General features: G+C 45.0%; 1 protein-coding gene across 1 annotated transcript in view; it reads right to left on the reverse strand.

Moving 5' to 3' along the window:
• Positions 1–21,738, reverse strand: part of LOC145410957 (PDF receptor-like) — a 131,794-nt gene that overhangs the window by 79,278 nt on the left and 30,778 nt on the right. Inside the window, exon 2 of the mRNA XM_080281012.1 lies at positions 10,279–10,530. Coding sequence (XP_080137138.1) covers positions 10,279–10,530 — 252 coding nt within the window. The remainder of the gene's footprint in view (positions 1–10,278; positions 10,531–21,738) is intronic.

Here is a 21,738-nt window from a genome sequence, read left to right on the forward strand (position 1 = left end):
ATCTACGGGAGGATTCTCTCTCTCTCTCTCTCTCTCTCTCTCTCGTTTTTTGTCTGTACTACATTAGAAGGACGCATCGTGCCGATTGTGTACCCAATTTTTTAACACGAGAGAGAGAGAGAGAGAGAGAGAGAGAGAGAGAGAGAGAGAGAGAGAGAGAGAGAAAGTGTAAATTTTTACCTGTAGTACACATCTCAGACACTCCTAAATAAACACACACACAAACACAAACTTATGTACACAGAACAGGCGAAACTTGGAATGTGACATCCGTAGACTTTCAGGAGGCAGCAAAATTTTATTAGCGAATTAATAGCCGATCGAAAGTTAGGTTAGGTCACTTTGGGCAGGGTTTGGTCTGATCAGGTAATTTTTGGTTGGGTTGGGTTCAGTTCCACTAGATATAGACGGATTAGGTTAGATTGCTTTAGAATACGTCGGTTTTGATAGGTTTTGGGTTGGGTTTTATTTTGCTGGGTTAGGCTGGGTTAGGTTCGGTTGGATTAGGTCATTTTAGGATCGACTGGGTTGGGTTAGGTCGGGTATGGTATGGTTAAGTGAGACTGGGTAGGATTAGGTAGGGTTAGATGCGGTTAGGCTGCATCAGAATTGGTTAGGTTAGGTATGAGGAGGTTACATGAGATTGTGAGGTTAAATACAATTAGACTGGGTTAGGTGAGGTTAAGTTAGATTAAGTTGGGTTAACTTGGGATGGATTAGGTCATTCGAGGTTAGGTAGGGTTCAGTTCGAGCAAATATAGATAGGTTATAGGAGACTGGGCTAAAATAAATTGGTTTATGCATTGCGGTCTTTTGTTGGTCGGTCCTTCCAAAGTCAAACATCACAGGAGGTGGGCGTGGTTTTGTGTGTGTGTGTGTGTGTGTGTGTGTGTGTGTGTGTGTGTGTGTGCTCGCTTCGTGTTTCGTCTGTTTTATATATTCTGTGTGTGCCTTGTGTAACTAAAAGTTTGTTTTCAGTATAGCATATGTTTTTAGTTTATTTAGCTCTCTCTGGACGATTGTATAAGAGCTTCGTGGAAAATACTAGAACTAGAAAGATGGCAGTAGGTACAGCCTTGTGTACCAGATATCCTGCCCAAGTTTCATTAGCAGATACGTTGCCCAAGTTGAATAAAGTCGTCTGAAGTAAGAATAAGGTTGAACAGACGTTGCTGTACTGAAAGTCGTTGGATATGCCTTGTTTTATATCTTTTCGTATGTGGCTGCGAGATAACAGACTCAAGTTCAGTCTTTTATGGGAAGCGTTAATAGATATCTCAGTGCTTTGCTTAATACTCAAACACCTCCCAGACACATTCATAAATGCACTTACACACTTTACAACGCTGCCTTGGCATCCGGGTACTTTCCGGATACGTTTAAGACAGCGACAGCAACTCTAATCCCCAAAAAAGACAAGACAACAACAGACCCCTTAAACTTCAGGTCCATCAGTTTACTCGAAGTGCTGGGAAAAACGTTCGAACGAATCATCAACAGTAGATTACGCCAATACTTAGAAGATGAAAACCTTCTTTCCCCCAGACAGTTTGGCTTCAGACCTAGACGATCCATACAGGACGCCCTAAACATCATCACCAATTACTTACACATCAACCAAAACATCCGCAATGCATACAAGACAGCCCTTATTACTCGAGACGTAAAACGTGCATTTGACTCTGTTTGGCACGCAGGCCTGAAGTACAAAATCTGCGAACAATTCAACTTTCCTTCACTCATTAAAAAACTACTTTGCAATTTTCTAGACAACCGCACAATGCGCATTAAATTTAAAGATAATTACTCAGACTTTTTCCAGCTTCATGCAGGTGTACCTCAGGGCTCCGTCCTCGCACCCACCCTCTACACACTCTACACAAATGACATCCCCACCCCACTACATGACGATTCATTCACCATCCAATACGCAGACGACATTACTCAACTTGTACGATCAACGACAGTTGACGGAATTACCAACAAAGCGAGCATAGAGCTGGACCGAATTGCACGATGGGAGCAGAAGTGGCGGATTCAAGCGAATCTCTTGAAATGCACAGTGACATATTTTCGTATTAAATCAGCCAACCCCCGCCCACTTTTTCTAAATTCGCGTGATCCCGATCGCGTTCCCATTCCTATTAGGAATACTTGCACCGTACTTGGTCTTACATACGACAAAAACTTCATTTCATCATCATATACGAGGCAAGGCAGGCGTGGCTGGCACTGCACTAACACATATATACCGGTTCCGTAGTGCAGCATCTTCAACTAAATTTCATCTGTATAAAGCACTGATCAGACCACTGCTCACGTATTCACCGTTAAGTCTATCTCTTTCGGCCAAAAGCAACATTCTAAATTTACAGAGAGTTCAAAACAAAGCCATACGTTGGGCACTGAGCATACGGTGGGATGATTTTATCACCAACATACACTCTCATGAACGCGCCAACATTCCACCCATCAACACTTACCTTCACCACCTACAACAAAAACAAATCACCAAACTCACCGACCTTCACACTGACTTCATCGACTTTTTCACCCGGATCACACCCCCCACACGACCTCTAGCCAACCTCTTCCACCCTGACGCAAGACCTGCACCCACCCCATTGTTCACTTAAGTACCAATAGTTTATTTATTATTGACCCTTTCATTAATTAACTACTTAGTTCACACCCTGCAATTCACTTAAGACTCTAAACCACCCCTACACCCATTATCAAGATCACGACAGCCACGTAATAACCCGCCATCCTCATATCCAGCACCCCCGCCTCAGACCCTGTACCACCCCTACATCCCCCATCAAGATCACGGCTACAGCCCAATACTCCGCCCACCCCCAAGAGAACCTACCTTGACTCCCCTTCCTCCACTCCTCCCCCCTACCTCCACTCCTCCCCCCTACCTCTTCCCCTTTCCTTATCCCCCTACCCAAGCCCCCCAGGGCTACAACACCTTACCCTAACACCCGTATCCTATCATCCTACCCAGGCTTCTGGAGCCGGAAAAGATCAGATGAACCTGAGAGGCAGCCAATAAGCTAATGCTTGGCAGAGAAAGCCGTAGCTATTCACTCCTCCCGTCCTTAAGTAACAACACAGTGCACGTGCGAGACCCCCCCCCCCTTCCCAACACCAAACACACGCACGTTGGGTTAAGCCCCGACACTCTTTCTCTTAGTCTAAATTCTTCCTCTCCTACTTAAAACACACACATACACACACACACACACATGCACCTTACACAATACAACCAGGAACCTGAACTCTCAGTAAGGCCGGGAGTTTAAACTAAGGCCTAGTTCCTGCCACCATGGGTCGTCGTCCTGGTTGCATAACACTCATCACATATACACAATCATTCTTACCTTCCTTCCTTTCCCCTCCTTTTCTATACGTCATTATTATTATTATATATTACTTGTTGGTGCACGTGTGGTGCGGGCGAGATGGGCTCATCCAGTACGGGTATAGTGACATCAGTTGTCACCTCATCTATAACCTCATTGTTCACATTCTCTCTGTTCAGCACAGTCTCAAAATGGAATTTAAAATCCTCATCACTGGGGCACAAGATTTCATCAGGTCTGTCCATGTTAAAGTCTCCTTTCCAATCAATTGCTCTCCACACTCTTGCGTCATCAGCGTCATCCAGCAGCCTCTCCCACCTACCAAGATTGCTACCACCTATCTCTACTGCTGTGTCTACCCTGCCTACATTGTCCTCCGCACACGAGTATAAAGCGTCAGTGATGCGCTTCTCAAAAGCTTCAACATTTACATAATCTTCGTTAGGTACTCTTTGCATAATATTATTCACAAATGCTTCTTTGTTGATTCTGTTAAATCTGAGTGACTTTCTCATTAAACAAGTCTTGCCAGCATTTCCATGAAGGGCTGCGTGATCCCCTAGCGACCCCGCCTTCGTCATGAGACTGTCCAAATCTACGCCTGAACACGTAACTGTTACTGTAATGGGGGCATGATCGGAAGGGAGGTCACCCCGCCTTAACACAGAAAAATCACTCATATAGTCTATCAGAGACGGTGACGCCACACATGTATCCACCTCCGGAACCCAGGTGCCGCGTCTCCGATATGTTTTATCACCAGGAAAATGTTTGTCAGCATACATGAGGTTATTAATGACAACCAATCTGTTATCAATACATATAGTACACAACAATTCAGCGTTATCGTTAGCCCTGTTTACATCATCGTGAATCACTGGGTATGACATATCATTTACATTAGGTATCTCCGCTATCGACAATAATTGCTTCACATTTTTCCCAAATCTAGCATTCATGTCACCAATTATGATGCATCCTTTATATGTGTACCTAGAATTTACTTTTACTTGGATTGAGGCAAATAAGTCGTGGGAGTAATACGGGGAGTCACATGGAGGAATATAACAGAAACCAAACAACACACCCTCAATGTTACGAAACTGCATCCAGACTTGATCTCCAATGCTTGTGTCGACATCAAATACCAACGTAGATAACCAGTTCTTAATACAGACAACCGTTCCACCCCGTTCCGCTGAACCAACTACCTTACTCCTATAAGTCACATATCCGGGGAATGACACTGACATAGACGTCTTAACCTCATTCATACTAATCACATAATTATGTAGCATCTGCTGCACATTTGTTTTTTCTAACTTTGTGCGCACTCCACCTATATTCCACGACAGTACGCTTATTTTCCTTACTTGCTGTGGTGATCCAAAACACACACACACACACACACACACACACACACACACACACACACACACACACACACACAAATGAAGACATACTAAGAAAGATAATAACATCATTCATCATACCAACCCTGGAGTATGCGTCAGTAGTCTGGAGTCCTCATCTCAAAAAACACATAGATAAGATTGAAAAAGTTCAAAGGGCAGCTACAAGATGGGTACCAAGCTTAAGGGATCTAAGCTACGAAGAAAAACTGAATCTACCTACACTACAGGAGAGAAGGAAAAGAGGAGACATGATTATACTATATAAATGCATATCAGGGAAGGAGAAAATAGACATAAATGAGTATATAACCTATGGGGATGCAGCACTAAGAGGACACTGCAAAGTACTGCATAAAAGGAGAGGCAATAAAGACGTAAGGGAATTTAGTTTCCCAAATAGAGCAATAATTGACCAGTGGAATGCACTACCGAATGAAATAGTGTGTACCAAAACATTTCATAAATTTAAGGACATGTATGATAAAAATGGTTTAATACACGGGACTACGAGCTTTATTCATTCCTATAAAGATACAATTAGGTAAGAACACACACACACACACACACACACACACACACACACACACACACATAGTACAGGGAACCTCTACAAATGGTGAGAAGCAGACAAGAAACATTCAGATATTATGGATCTACAGTAAGAAGTGTGAACGTCGGGGGTAGGGTTGCGAGAGGCAGACCGAAAAAGACCTGAGACGAGGTCATAGAGTGTGACCTCAGGGATAAGGGACTGAATAGGGAGGCTGCCAGAGATCAAGCAGCGTGGAGAGCCATCATGTGACTAAGGCCGACGCATGCAAGCTTATTGGAGCTTTTATAAAAGATACGATACGATCACAGTACGAAGCAACTGATTAAGCAGGAAATAACTTAGTGTAGAATCCGAATGCAGTATAGATATCGCAGGGAAATAAGCCAGGAAAGATGTGATAAACTATAGATTAGGAGGAAAAAATCTATCTATCTATCTATAGCCCGACGCCCTAATCCCGCAAAGGGTGGCCGCAGACAAAACGCCTCCAAGTCACTCTGTCACCCACCATTTGACTCCCTCCCCAACTCACCCCCCTCCCTCATATACCTCTCAACTCCATCCCTCCACCTCATCCTCGGTCTACCCCTCCCTCTCCCTCCCTCCACCTCACCTACATACACCCTCTTAGTCAGTCTTTCATTCTCCATCCTCTCCACATGTCCAAACCACCTCAGTGGAAAACACAATCCACTGAGTGTCCACATATAGAGCCACATGGAAATTTATATTAGACCACCGCCATTAAGAAATAAAAGGACCTTTGAACATGGAGGCAACGTAAGAACAAGAGAGAGAGAGAGAGAGAGAGAGAGAGAGAGAGAGAGAGAGAGAAACGAAAAGATAATGGACGGTATAAAGATTAGTCGAAGTTACATAAGGGTCCCCTACATTTTGTGGGAATTTTCTTTATTGCAAGCCCCGCCCCCAATGCGGCGTCTACCTGTCTGCCCCAACCCATTTAAACCCCCCCCCCATGCCCAGTCAGCCACCCTCAGTGTCGCTCTTGGTGTGGTGGGGTGTACATCTGCTTCGCTTATCTAATGGCGCCAGGCCGTCTACCTCTACATTCACGTCTCGCCGCCATACCAACGGTTACCGCCTTGGTTACCCCAATGTTAGGTGGGTGAGTTGACGTGCGCCGCCCAGCTCCGCGGTGCCGGGCTGTCTGGTTATCCACACCAGTCTCGCGTCATGGCAAGTGAGGAACATTTCTTTGTGTTTCGCTGAGGATGGGGGATGGAGGAAGGATTACTGAGGGGAGCATGTGGAGTTAAAAGGAAAGACAGACTGACAAATGAGGAAGTGAAGGAGCGTTGTGGTGTGGATATGGATGTGACAGAAAGCGTTAGGAGAAATACGCAGTTGGTTTGGCCATGTGGAGAGGATGGAGAGCGAGACTAACGAGAAGAGTGTATGTGACTGAGGTGGAGAGGGGGAGGAGAGGGTGGGGAGGCAAAGGATGGGATGGAGGTATGAGAGAGAGGGGTGTGAACTACAGTAGAGGGGAGGGCATTGAAGTGGGAGGGGAGGGCACCATTGCCTACGAGATGGAAGCGTCGGTGTAGTGTTAATAATTGTTCTTTATTCTTCATTTATTTTGTATTAATCTCGTCGTCTTTGTACTTATTGTTTTTATATTGCTGAAAAGTAACAGGAACAACTGTATCATGTATTAACCTTTGTATCTCTGCCTTGGGGCTAAGATGCGAATGAATGTGTTTGAATGGATGAGTTAATGGGGAGTGTGTCGTCCTGTCTCGGCTACCTCCCTTTCCTTGGGGGAAGCAGCCTAGGTATATAGACAGATCTCTGCCTTATTACATCCTTTTTTTTTTTTTTTTTTTTAAGTAGGAGAGGAAGAAATTAGACCAAGAGTGTCAGGGCTTAACCCAACGTGCGTGTGTTTGGTGTTGAGAAGGGGGGGGGGTGTCGCACGTGCATTGTGTTGTTACTTAAGGACGGGAGGAGTGAATAGCTACGGCTTTCTCTGCCAAGCATTAGCTTATTGGCTGCCTCTCAGGTTCATCTGATTTTTCCGGCTCCAGAAGCCTGGGTAGGATGGTAGGATACGGGTGTTAGGGTAAGGTGTTGTAGCCCTGGGGGGCTTGGGTAGGGGGATAAGGAAAGGGGAGGGGTGGAGGAAGGGCAGTATGGGGGGGTCAGGGTTTGAGGCGGGGGTGCTGGATATGAGGATGGCGGGTTATTACGTGGCTGCCGTGATCTTGATAATGGGTGTAGGGGTGGTTTAGAGTCTTAAGTGAATTGCAGGGTGTGAACTAAGTAGTTAATTAATGAAAGGGTCAGTAATAAATAAACTATTGGTACTTAAGTGAACAATGGGGTTGGTGCAGGTCTTGCGTCAGGGTGGAAGAGGTTGGCTAGAGGTCGTGTGGGGGGTGTGATCCGGGTGAAAAAGTCGATGAAGTCAGTGTGAACGTCGGTGAGTTTGGTGATTTGTTTTTGTTGTAGGTGGTGAAGGTAAGTGTTGATGGGTGGAATGTTGGCGCGTTCATGAGAGTGTATGTTGGTGACAAAATCATCCCACCGTATGCTCAGTGCCCAACGTATGGCTTTGTTTTGAACTCTCTGTAAATTTAGAATGTTGCTTTTGGCCGAAAGAGATAGACTTAACGGTGAATACGTGAGCAGTGGTCTGATCAGTGCTTTATACAGATGAAATTTAGTTGCAGATGCTGCACTACGGAACCGGTATATTTGTGTTAGTGCAGTGCCAGCCACGCCTGCCTTGCCTCGTATATGATGATGAAATGAAGTTTTTGTCGTATGTAAGACCAAGTACGGTGCAAGTATTCCTAATAGGAATGGGAACGCGATCGGGATCACGCGAATTTAGAAAAAGTGGGCGGGGGTTGGCTGATTTAATACGAAAATATGTCACTGTGCATTTCAAGGGATTCGCTTGAATCCGCCACTTCTGCTCCCATCGTGCAATTCGGTCCAGCTCTATGCTCGCTTTGTTGGTAATTCCGTCAATTGTCGTTGATCGTACAAGTTGAGTAATGTCGTCTGCGTATTGGATGGTGAGTGAATCGTCATGTAGTGGGGTGGGGATGTCATTTGTGTAGAGTGTGTAGAGGGTGGGTGCGAGGACGGAGCCCTGAGGTACACATGCATGAAGCTGGAAAAAGTCTGAGTAATTATTTTTAAATTTAATGCGCATTGTGTGGTTGTGATGTGGTGATGAAAGATGTTAAATGATCTATTGGTGAAGATGAGGTCTGGCTTGCCTGATCCCCTAGGTGTAAATGTAGTGAGGAAATCAGGTCCTAGGAAATTTAATCTTTTGTGTTGGTATATGGTGAACATTTGTCGTCCATGATTGTTGGTTGTGCTGTGTTGGAATGTCCCGTGTTGTGCATTTAGGTCTGAAATGAATAGTGTTGGTGCAGTGTTGTTGAAGAGTCTGTTTATGTCTGTGAAGGGGATGCCAGTGTTGGGTCTGGTGTATGTGGTGGAGACTATGAGGGGGCCAAGAGTAGTGTGTGTTTTAACTGCTAGGAAGTGCCTGTGTGTCCATGTTGTGATGAAGTCGTGTTTAATGGTGCCTTTAATCATGATAGCAACTCCGTCGTGTGGACCCTCGTCGGTTTGAAGTGTAGTGTAGCCATAGTGTTTGATTTTTCTGGTGTTGTTGGTGCAAGTGCTGTTGAGTAATATTATGTCTGGGTCGTGTTCGTGAATGAGTTGAGTACTAGGTGCCTGTTTACGTAATAGTGTCTAATGTTAAACTGGATGATTTTAAGCATGGTGGTGATCGTGTTGATCTGAGTCTGGATGTGCTATGTATGTGGTATTTCTGGGGAAGGCAGGGGAGAAGGATGGGGTTCTCTTTTTGGGAGGGGGGGCACTGCGTTTCCTGGAGCGTGATTGATGTGTGTTGTGAACTGAAGGGAGAGGGAGGAGGGGGATTCGGGAGAGTCAGACGCCTTGCGTTTGCAAGAAATGCTGCGATCTCGATCGCAGGTGAGGGGGGTGGTTGGGGTAGGTGGAGGGGGCATGGAGTTAGGTTGGTTGGGGGTTGTGCTGGTGGAGGGAGATGGGGTTGGGGGCTGGGTGGTTTGGTTAGGATGACGTGAATCAGCAGGAGGGGAGGAGTGGTGAGGGGGGGAAGATGGGAGTGCTTTTGAGGATGCAGGAGTGGGATGAGGTTTAAGGTGAGTGGGTGTGGTGGGTGGGTTGGGAGTGCAGGGGAAGGACGAATGAGAGGTGGAGGGGATGGGAGGGGGTGAGGTGGGAGGGACTGAGGTGTGGGAGGTGTTGCCAGTTTGCTGTGAAGGGGGGGTGAAGATGTGGGGCGATTTCTTGGCTGTGTGCCATGAAGGGGGAATGACTATGGTGGACAAATTATTGGCAGCTATAAAGCATCATTGATGAGGGATGCAAAGGGCACATCAGAGTACAGAGCTTGGGCTAGGGCGGACATGACAACTGCGGTAACGTTGGGGGGAAAGGGTGAAATGGAAGATGGATTGGGAGGGGTGGTGTTGGGGGGTGTTGGATGAGTGGTGGGTGCTTGAGTTTGGGGCTGTGAGTTCTGAGTGGCTTGGGCATATGACATGGTGGATGAAGTTTGTTGGGATGCTGTGTCTGATTGAGGCGTGTTGATATGCTGTGCGGGCTGGCAGTTAGCCCTTACGTCCTTCAGAAGATTTTTCCTAATAGAGCAGTTACCGGCGATTGCAATATGTCCTTCGCCACAATTAATACATTTAGTAGTAGTGCTAGTGCAGTTTGTATGAAAATGACCTTGGGCAGAGCACTTGGAGCAGATTTGAGTTTTTTTGCATGATCGAGTTTGATGCCCATATTGGTAATATCTAAAGCATTGAGCAAGATCAAACGACTGTTCGAGTCTAAGGTTGCTGGGTGGGATGATTGTATTGAACGCTCTGACACCGTGTGAATGAAGTTTCTGTACCTCTTGAGGTGAAGCACAGAGAATCTTGATGTTGTTTGAATTGTCAAAGCGAACAATGTGGGTGGCGTGAATGTCGTTTTTCAGGGACAGTTCAGTCATAAGGTCATCATCGGTGTGTCTGAGAACATATTTGGTAACATTACGGGCAATTATTGTGCAGGCAGCTTTTAGCTCAGGGGTTGAGATCAGTTCATATCCAGCCTGGGAGTATTTGGGCAGGTTACTGGGGGAGAGGTATGAATCTAGATGAGCCTGAGAGGCCAAGGTGATCTTAATGATTTTGTCTTTTGCACTTGAAAAAAGGTTAACAAAGGGAGTTTCAGTGATGCAAAAAAAGGTCTGACCAGGGTCTGAAGGCAGGGAGGGGAGGGTACATTTAAACTTAACTGAGAAAGCCATCATTAGTCAAGGGGGAGGGAGGGGGAGAGTGTAGCGCATGACGTTAATAAAAAAGAGGGGGAAGAAAACCAATCACCACACTTTTGCACAGATCCCGGGGTGCAATGGGTGTGCAGGATGAGGTGTTGGCGCCGTTACCCTGATCACGAAACTTGTTGTGAGAGCAGGGTGGTTCCAGATTGTTAGGACCGAAGTCCTAGCCAATCTATCACCAGCAAGATGGGAAGGAAGTAGGAGAGCAAAAAGGCCGAGTCTCTCAGGCGCACGGCTATATCTCCTGGACCCCCGGCTACTGTTATGGCCGTGGCCCGAACAAGGTAATGGGGGGTCCAGGAAGTATCTCCGAATTCACAAAAGAGCAAGGGTTAGTAATAACAGAGAAATTAGAAGAAGACAGGAAAAGAGGTAGGAGGAATGATGTGGGTGAAGTTTATTAATGAGGTGATGAATGGGTGAAGTTTATTTAATGAGGTGATGAGTGGGTGGGTAGCACATGCCGAAAAAGTCGTTAGGCAGCTTTGATGAAGGCAGGGAGTCACAGAGTGAGAGCTGAGGAGCGAGCGGGCGAGACACGCATGCATCTAGCTAGGCGTCGTTTATAATCTATTACACTCCTCCTGTTGGTGATCTGTCAATAGCACGTTTGTAGCTTCCGACCTCCCTCGTGCAAGGCTTTTTTCTGCTGATTACACACACAATATTGAGAGTTGTACACGTCCTGTCTGATTATACAATGACAACTCTCTCAAATCATTCATGGTCTTCTCATAGCCTTCATCAGCCTCTGAACCACGTAGTCTCGTCTTCTTATACTGTAGCACTCCTCATAGTCCTCATCAGCCTCCGAACTACGTATCTAAGCCTATATTACTGTTACCCTGTGTTCTTTTTTTCGCTCTTCGTTTTTTTCACTTTTTCTGGCCCCATTCTGCCTTAATGCGCTTTGTTTCAGTCCCTGCTCTTTATCTCATTCTCTGTTCTTTTTGCTTTTATTCGCTGCTCTTTTTCTCTTATCGAGAAATATTATACTGACGAGGAAGAAAGAGGGGAGGAAAGTTAACTAAATTTAATGCTTCAGTTCCTTTACTTTCCCCTGAAACATGAGTTTTCTTATATTTATAATTATCGTCCGATAGGGAATCCAAAAAATACAAGTTGAAAGATGTGTTTATCATTATTATTATTATTATTATTATTATTATTAAAGTGAATGCAATAAGTGGAGCATGAAGTGTGCGAGCATTATAAGCTGGAGACAGCCCTTACCCATCTGAGGCAGCTAAAGGGAAGACACGAGGAGAGGGTGTGGCAAGAGAAAGATAAAACGAGAGAGAGAGAAAGCACAAATTTATATCTCTGCTTTTATCTGAACCTTCAACTTGTGCTATACGTAACAGATATCTAATGCATGTAAATTTTTAGTAATGATACAGTACTTTATTGCTGATTCTGATTGCTATCGTCCTTACACGTGCTCTCTTTTACACACAAGACTCCTACAACCCACTCTCAGCTGAATAAAACCTTCTGACTTCAGCAATATAAGGAAGGGAGAATATTCCAATAATAACATTGTAAATTATGCCAGTACGATCACTCTCTGTTTCCTATGCTTTACTCTCAGGTGGATCAAAGCGTCTAGGATTAGCTGGGATGGAACACTTGAGTAATCCCTGTCATGAGAGGGTCACCATACCATCTTTTGGCTATAAGAGTAGCTAAGCAAAGATTCTAAGCTTGGTAGGACTCGCTGCTTGCCTCTGTCAGTCAGTGGCCGCCGGACGACGAGAGGGAGAGGGAACGTCGGCGCTTTCTTGTGGGTACGTGTTGGAATTTGCTGTTATTAACCATTCAGAGGATTATACTGGGACACAAAGATATATTAGTGGCAGCCAGGAAGTGTTATAAGCTAAAGACATGTAAAAAATATGGGTAACATGTGTATTTGTCGGTGAGACGAAGAAGGTATCAGTGAGTAAAGGAGATGGGAAGGTAAGGGGGCGTTGACTCAGTCTCCTGAGGTAAGCGTTAGATTTTGCTGTTTTTAGTCATTAAGGTAATTACATTAGGACACAAGGATATCTTGCTGACAGCCAGGATGTATCATAGGCCAAAGACAAGTAAAAAATAAAGGTAATACACGTAAGTTTGATGAGACAAGGGGGCAGTGTGTGAGGGAAGGGAGCCGAGCAGCATCTCAGTTCTGGCGTCTCAGCACCAGTGAAATAAGTGAGTATCGTCCTGTGGATTCTCGTGCCGATCAAATTGGTGGACATGGTTTGTTTCCCCCTTGTCTCTGTCCACGCAGCAGTACAGATCAGAACCTGAATATAAAGTGACTACTGAGGCTTGTATTTTAGGGTAAGAACGTGTTGGCAAAAATAACCTTAGTTCTGTAGTCATAAATCTGCTGTAAGTGCATTCACGTACACATGCATCTGCTCAAAAAACACACACAAACACAAAACACACACATATACTCAGACGCACACCCAAGTGCACACATGTACGCACCTGCACACACACATATATACATGCATACATACATACATACAGGGAATGCACGAAGGCGCACTTAATTTACCTATATTTACAAAGTTTATGCTCGTGGAAGCAAGCAAGCACATGGTAGTACATATATATTGATGCACCCACATATGTTTCAATACACACATACTGATTCATGCAGGCATTGTTGCACGTACACAGTGATGCACGCACACACGCTGGCACAAATACACCGATGCACACACATGGATGCACGCACGCATTGATGCATTAAGACACTGATACACGCACACGGCAATGTATGCACACACTGATACACACAGACGCTGATGCATACACACACTGATGCACACACTGATGAGTACACACACTGATGCACACACATTTATGAATACTCATATGGACACACACACACACACACACACACACACACACACACACACACACACACACACACACACACACACACACACACACACACACATATATGCACATTTACTGATATGCATACCCAAACCTTCATTCAAACAGGTTCACTATGAGCTCTACAATGCATCCACACGCAGTGTCCCTGCCGGACACACACACACGGTCACCTGGTACACATAGACAACACCACACACACACACACACACACACACACACACACACACACACACACACACACACACACACACACACACACACACACACACACACACAGCAACCACATCAAACCATTCACCCCCACCCCCCACCCTCCACACACAACACATTCACCCACCCACTCACACACACACACACACACACACACACACACACACACACAGTACTCTCTAGTGGAACTTGCTGGTGAGGAAATGTGTGTATGTAACTGTGATGGTATCGGGAGGTTGCCATGGTAACACACAGGCACCTCACACCACACACACAAAACACATAGACACACACACACACACACACACACACACACACACACACACACACACACACACACACACACACACAATTTATTTTTGGGTAGGGCTGGTAGACCTGTATGATCATGAGAGTTAATAGAGACAGCATTAACACTCTTATAGTAGTATGACTCACTCTCAGCTGAATGTCATCGCCCAACAGTACCTGGAATAAAATACTAGAGTTGCCCCTACCATGAGAGGGCCCGGGAACCATCTAGTGGTTGTAAATGTAGCTGGACATGTTTCTCGTCTTGGTGGGCGTCGCTACTTGGCTACTTTTGCTAGTGGCCGTATGACAGTGGAAGGACGAGGGTGTGTGTGTGTTGCTGCTGCATCATTCCCCTGAGGCAAGTGTTGGCTATTTGCTGTTTTTAGCCATTAAGGTGACTACATTAGGACACAAGGATATCTCACTGACAGCCAGGAAGTATCATGGCCCAAAGAAATAATATCTATAAGGCTACTAGACGTAATTCTGATGAGACAAGGGGGATGTTAGTGTGAGGGAGATGAGGAGGCCTTGTAGTCCAGTGCTGCCGTTTTGTGGAAAATCGTCTGCTAATGTGGAAAAACAAATGAACGACGAGCATGGATGTGGGCAGGCGGACGTCATTCCACACTAGTGTGGAATTTTTTCCACACTAATTGTTCACGTTATTTTGTAGGAATACGAGGAATTTTGTCATGATTAAACCAACGAATATGTAGCGTTTGTCTATAATACTGTCATTTAAAACAAGGGAGAATACGTCGTTGAACAGTCTACCTCTACGCACCCGGCTATATAATTAAAAAAATATATATATTATTTACAAGACTCGTGCCAACCATTAGCAGTGCACACTTACTTTGTAATATTAAAGAAATACCGAAACAATGTTGTAAATCGTGTACTCTTGATATACTAGAAAACTTGGATGTGGATAAACTTACTTGTCTCCTGTCTTGTTATTAATCAACATTTGCTGACTTATTAACTCTCTTAATCATTTAACGTCCTTACACTTGAATCATAATAGGTCTGACATCATTAATAATATTATACCCTCTCTTCCAGTATTCACAGTATACCAAATTTTATGGTAGTTATACCAACAATACATCCTCTGTCATCCTGGTTACTAAACGAAACCGTGTGCAATAATGACGTCACAACCAGTGTGCAATTCACGGCAACTCTGCCTTGTACTGCCTCAATCTTGGTGTCTCAGCACCAGTGAAATAGCAGTGTGAGTGTCGTCCTGTTGATTCTCGTGCCGATCAGACTGGTGGACTAGGTTTGCCTGCTCCCTTGTCCCTGTCCAGCCAACAGTACAGTTTGGGACCTGAATGTAAACTGATAAGTGCGATTCATATTTCAGAGGGACAATGTGATGGAAAAAAAATATTGTATGTAAGTTATTTTGTCCTGAAGCGCATACACACACACACACACACACACACACACACACACACACACACACACACACACACACACACACACACACACACACACACACACACACACATAGTACTCTCTAATGGAACTTGCTGGTGGGGAAATGTGTGTATGTAACTGTGATGGTGTCGGGAGGTTACCATGGTAACACACAGGCACCTCGCACCACACACACACACACACACACACACACACACACACACACACACACGTACGCGTATATTGTGGTGGTGTTCCTTCATTTTACCAAGGCCGAGATAGTCGTTTTTTTTGCAGCTTATTTCCGGTAGTTCAGTGAAAGAATTAAACTTACAGCTCTACATCATTTCCATACCACTTCTTCGTGACTAGCACCATTCTAGTGTTAACCCCTTGTCACAACGCAAAATTTAAGAAAGAGATTGCAATTTTACGCCAAGTTAGAGTGAACAGGGTATAGTAGTGATGCTGCAACACACTTATATTTGTCCTCCTGTTTACAGGTCAGTCCACACGCAGTCCTTAGGTCACGTCTTCCATAGAGCAGGTAACACATGGACAGCCAGCGTAACTAAATGGCAGACCAGAGACGGAGTGAGAGGATGAGGCACACAGAGAACAAGATAGAGATGATACTCGCAGATCCACCGAGCAGGGACGGAACGAGTTAACAACCAAAGGATCGGAGTGGAGACAGGTGAGAGGGGTCCTTATCCTGCAGTGGTGTGTCACAGGCTGATGATGATAATGATGATGATGAAGACGGATGTTGCTGCTGATGATGTTGATGCTGCTGCTGCTGATGATGTTGATGCAAACTCTAGAATATGGTTATATGATAGTGATGTATTTGATGATAATGGTGATGATATTGATATAACTTCTGTACTACATTTTTTACAGTGTTGGGATGGTGATGACATGCTGCTGCTGCTGACGATGATGATGATGACGACGAAGAAGATGATGATGGTGATGATTACGACAACGAAGACGACGACGACGATGACGACGACGACGATGATGATGACGACGATCTTCAAGTCATTGGCTGAGTCACCTCTCCCATTCCTTTCTGTTTAACTTCGTGTTTTGGTGACTGGGCATGTGTGTGTGTGTGTGTGTGTGTGTGTGTGTGTGTGTGTGTGTGTGTGTGTGTGTGTGTGCTTGCTTCTGTTCGTGTATGTATATCTTGGTTGATGATACCATAGTTATTCAAATGGCAGAATTATTTCCACACATTCATAGTTTTATTTCAAGTGTAAATATTAGGCCAAGAATATAGGACCTTTTACCTATACAATTACGAGACACTTACGCAATATTCTGAAAAGCTTATTACATCCCATAAATCACAGCACAGGGTTCCATAATGCACTGATCAACGTCTCTTTATGTATCGTTAGGAAGTGGATGAATATGAGTGAAGTAATACATATATTTTGGTCTTTATTTAAAGGTAAGAATTAACCTCACATATTCTTTTTTATTTTAAGGATACAACACATGATTTTCTACATTTTATCACAGTAGCTCTAGGACCGGCCCTGACCGTCTGCTTCTCACTAACCATTTTCGGATGAGAGATGTTGTACTCATATAGGCTTTAGAGATTATAGTTAAGCCAAGTTACGTTCCACACATTGTCACACACCATCACCCTCTCACACCACACCATACCATACCACCCTCCCACACCGTATCACACCACACCATACCAGTCTCTCACTCTACACGACACGAAATCCACACTCCCACACCACACAAAATCACCCTCCCACACCGCACCACCAAAAATCCTCCTCCCCTACCACACAACACCACACATAACCGCCCTCCCACACCACACCACACCACAAAAAATCCTCCTCCCCCACCACACCATCCATAACTGCCCTCCCACACCACACCACACAAAACCACCCTCCCACACCACACCAAACTACAAAAAATCCTCCTCCTACACCACACCACACCACACCACAGAAAATCACCCTCACACACCACACCACACACAACCACCCTCCCACATCACACCACACCTGACCACACAATCCTCCCCACACCACACCACACAATCCCCCACCACCACACGACACCATACCAAACCAAGGAGATTAACCTAAGGGGCCTGAAGCTCCCGCATCTAGTAATTCTGATATTGTTTTCAGGTAACTCCACACACACACCTCGTGTCACGTCTTTCACAGAAGAGACAAGATGGAGAGATCATATGATGCAGATCTACCGAGCAAGGACGGAACAAGTTAACAATCAATGGATCAGAGTGGAGAAAGGTGAGAGGGTCCTTATCATGCAGTGGTGTGTCACAGGCTGATAGTGATGATATTGATGGTGATAATGATGTTGATGCTGATGGTGGTGATGCTTTAACCTCTCAACGTATGAGGTTACAGAATGCACAGTGAGGCTGCATAGCCAGGAAATGGAAGAATATGAGTGCATTTAAGTATTTATGTAATGTGATGAATAAGGATGGAAGATTAGAGGATGAAGTGACTGAAATGATACGTCAGGGAAGGAGGGTTGCTTGTTCTCTAAAAAGCTGTGATTAGGAAGAGGGAACTGAGGATGAAAGTATGAAAAAAAAGGGCACTGCATGCTGTGATTCCCACTTTAAAGTATGGAAGTGAAGCTTGGATCTTGCTGGAAGGACACAAGTCAAGAGTGAGAGCGGTGGAAATGAGCTACTTGAGAGGAGCATGTGGAGTCTCATAGAGAGACAGACAGACAAATGGGCAGATGAAGGAGCGTTGTGATGCTGATGTGGATGAGACTGAAAGCGTTAAGAGAAACACTTCGAGGTGGTTTGGCCATGTGGAGAGGATGGCGAATAAGAAAATGACTAGAAGAGTGCACTTGGAAGGGTAGAGTTGGAAGGGTAGAGGGGGAGGGGGAGACCGACGATGAGATGGAGGGAAAGAGTAGAAACATATGAGTGCGATACTTGAGCTAAATGGTAGAGGACAGTACATCATGAAGGCGATTTGCTTGTGGTCACCCCTTACGGGATTAAGGCGTCTGGCTATAGATAAACAGATATAGATAAATAGATAGATAGGTAGGTGATAATGATAATATGATATTGATGATGATGATGATGATGATGATGAGAATGGTAATGATAATGAGAATGACGGTGTATATAATGATGATGATGATAATGACGACGACAGCTATGATGATGATGAGGAGGAGGATATTGATGATGATTTTTGTCGGCAGGTGGAAGGACGAAACAGCAGGAACTCTACCATCGGTCCAAGCATCCACGATTCCACATCCATCCATCCATCCATCCATCTTGCTTGATGTTAAAAGCTAAGTCTATTTAACTTAAGTAGTACCAATTGCTTCTTCATAAGCTTTCCAGCTGTCTGAACAGATCTGCAGTAGCTTTTAACTTCTAGAATAACTCGGTTCTGGTGCTCAGTTTGGTACTTTTATTTTCCTTTGATCAGAACTGGCTCGGCAAATTTTGAGAAAAGTCCCTCAAGTAACTCCTGTTATTTTTTTACTAGGTTTCTAATGATGTCCATAGATCCGTTGTGGCTTTAATAGTTCCCTAGACAACACAGTCTTGGCGCTGTTTTCTGCCACCCTATTATACCATGTCACATAGTGTTCTCGCTCGCTTGCTCTGTACGCTCACTCGCTTGAACAATAAATCACTGAAGAAAAGGTGGTATAAAGCCCCCTAAGCCGCCACAGTATTATAACCCTCGGTATGCAGTTCGTTCCCTGCGGCCTTGTAACTTTATGTACCCGAAGCGCTTACAAAATAACTCGAAATAATTTTCCTTTCGTAACTATACTCGTTTCACTCTTACTTGGCCTGAGTTGTTGTTGTTGGTCTTGTTACATCTTAGGCTCCTCTGGATGTGAACCCAGTGCTATGTTGAAGGACTGTCTGTGTTGTGGTGGTGTGGTGCAGGAAGTGAGTGGGTGTGCTGTGGTGTGGGGGTGCCACTTTGCAGTATGAGCACAGGGGATTGTATGTGTGTTATATTTTGTGTTAGTATTATAGCAGGGAAGGTTGGTGTGCTCGTGTCTCTGGGTTCGGTAGTGTCTGAAGGGTGTATGCCTGGTGGTGGCACATGAAGGATGCTGTTTGGTAGAAAGTTTTGGCTGGCTGGGGTGTCTGCGTGTTTATGTATGTGTTTGGTATAGAAAGTTTTGGCTGGCTGGGGTGTCTGTGTGTTTATGTATGTGTTTGGCAGAAAGTTTTGGCTGACTGGGGTGTTTGTGAGTTTATGTATGTGTCTGGGAAGTGTAGGGTCGGGTGGAGGAGGGGATATGTTGCTAAGATAATCTGTGTAGTGTTGGGCGGTTGTTCGATTTTGTTTCTTTGTGGAGAGGATGATGCAACATAAGGTTACAAAGGTGGGACGGATCTTGAGCTGAAGTGATGAACTGTGTGCCTCTCATATTCACTTGGTCTCTGACTGAAATTAGTTATGTTTCTTGGTGTAGGCTGTCAGTACTTGTGGTCTTAGTGTCTTCTGCTATCAAGGTATTGTTTTCTGTTCTTTAAAGCTCCTTCGTGTTTGTGTTGGATAAGATTACGGCTCAGCTTGTGCGGCAGTAATTCACGGTTGTTTTACTGTATTACTTATAAGTGGAGGATGGAGTTGGGATGTATATGAGAGAGGGTGTGTGTGAATTAGGGGGAGTGATGCAGAATGACAGGGGACAGGGTGGCATAGAGGAGACTTGTTTGTGGCCACCTCTTACGGGATTAAGTCGTCTGGCTATAGATAGATGGATAGACAGATAGCTTATAGTTTCCATACGGTTTGCCGAGTAGTAGCGATAGTTATCACTAGAATATGATGGTAGTCACGAATGAGTGCCGTGGAAAGGATGTTGGGCTGTAGTATTGGCTGTTTCTGCTACTGATCTGCATGACATTCTCATATGCTTTAAATGAAACTCTGTGTCAAGTTAAAGTGAAAGGCGTGTATGTTTGTGTAGGAGGAACAAGAGACAAGGAGGTATTCTGTGGCCTGTTTTCTTTGTGCTTCCTACAAGACACAGTAATAGTTATGACGGGGCATTGATGGCAAGTTTGTGAGTCAGCACACACTTACGGCCTCTCATTATACAAGGTGGTCCATATATTACGCCACCCAGTTCTTGTGTGTTGCGGGCACGGCTCAGTGAACATTACCAGTGTGTACCCTGCATCATTATCTACTTCCCACAACCCTCTTCAGGCTTAGCTTTATAATATAGGCTTTAATTTAGGTCCATTGATTGCATGGTGGAGAATTCCCATAACCTTTTTTATGCTTAGCTGTATATCATTGTATTGTATAATCTTTATGTCCACGATCACAAGGCTGAGTAGCAATTTGGTGAAGCGATCAGAATGTCTTAGCTCATCACAAAAGCCGTCACCAGAACACACAAGACTGCAGAGCGCAATATACTTATCACCTATATTAAGTCAAAGCCGCAGTTTAAAAGGTAATGAAACAAGACAGAAAATTTAAGTTTTCATTATTAACACTTCAGTATAGAATACATTAACAGAGACAGCAATATAAAATATGCATTCAAAAGTAGCATTTGTCCACAGAACATCCTGGAGGGGAGCGACCCGACTTGCAAGGCAGATCACACCATCACCACCGGGCTTCTCTCGGCAGGTCAGGGCAGATCACCAGCAGCAGCAGCAAGTCATCTCACGGCTGGGGAAGACACGACACCCTGCCGCCGCCGCTTCCACCGCCGCCTCCGCCGCCGCTTCCACCGCCGCCTCCGCCGCCACCACCACCACCACCACCACCAGGCATCTCAGAGTAGGGGAAGACACCACACCACCGTCAGGCTTCTCACGGCAGGGCAGACCAAACTTCAGCAGGGTATGACAAGTGTGGCAAGGAAGCAGCGTCAAGGCAGCAGACTCCAGCACGACCTGTGGACCAGATGTGTATTAGTTCAAATCAGTGTTAGCTTTAGTTATTTAATCTTCTATCTATCTCTATCTATTGCCAGACGCCTCAATCCCGTTTGGGGTGGCCACAAACAAATCGCCTCCAAGTCGCCCTGTCCCCCGCCATTTCACTGCCCTGCTCCCAACTCACACCCCCCTCTCTCATATACCTCTCCATCCCATCCCTCCATCTCATCCTCGGCCTCCCCCTCCCTCTTCCTCCACCTCACTCACAT

This window comes from Coenobita brevimanus, chromosome 87 (genome assembly GCF_032717465.1).
Source record: "Coenobita brevimanus isolate Jiangsu-jjx chromosome 87, ASM3271746v2, whole genome shotgun sequence".
NCBI lineage: Eukaryota > Metazoa > Arthropoda > Malacostraca > Decapoda > Coenobitidae > Coenobita > Coenobita brevimanus.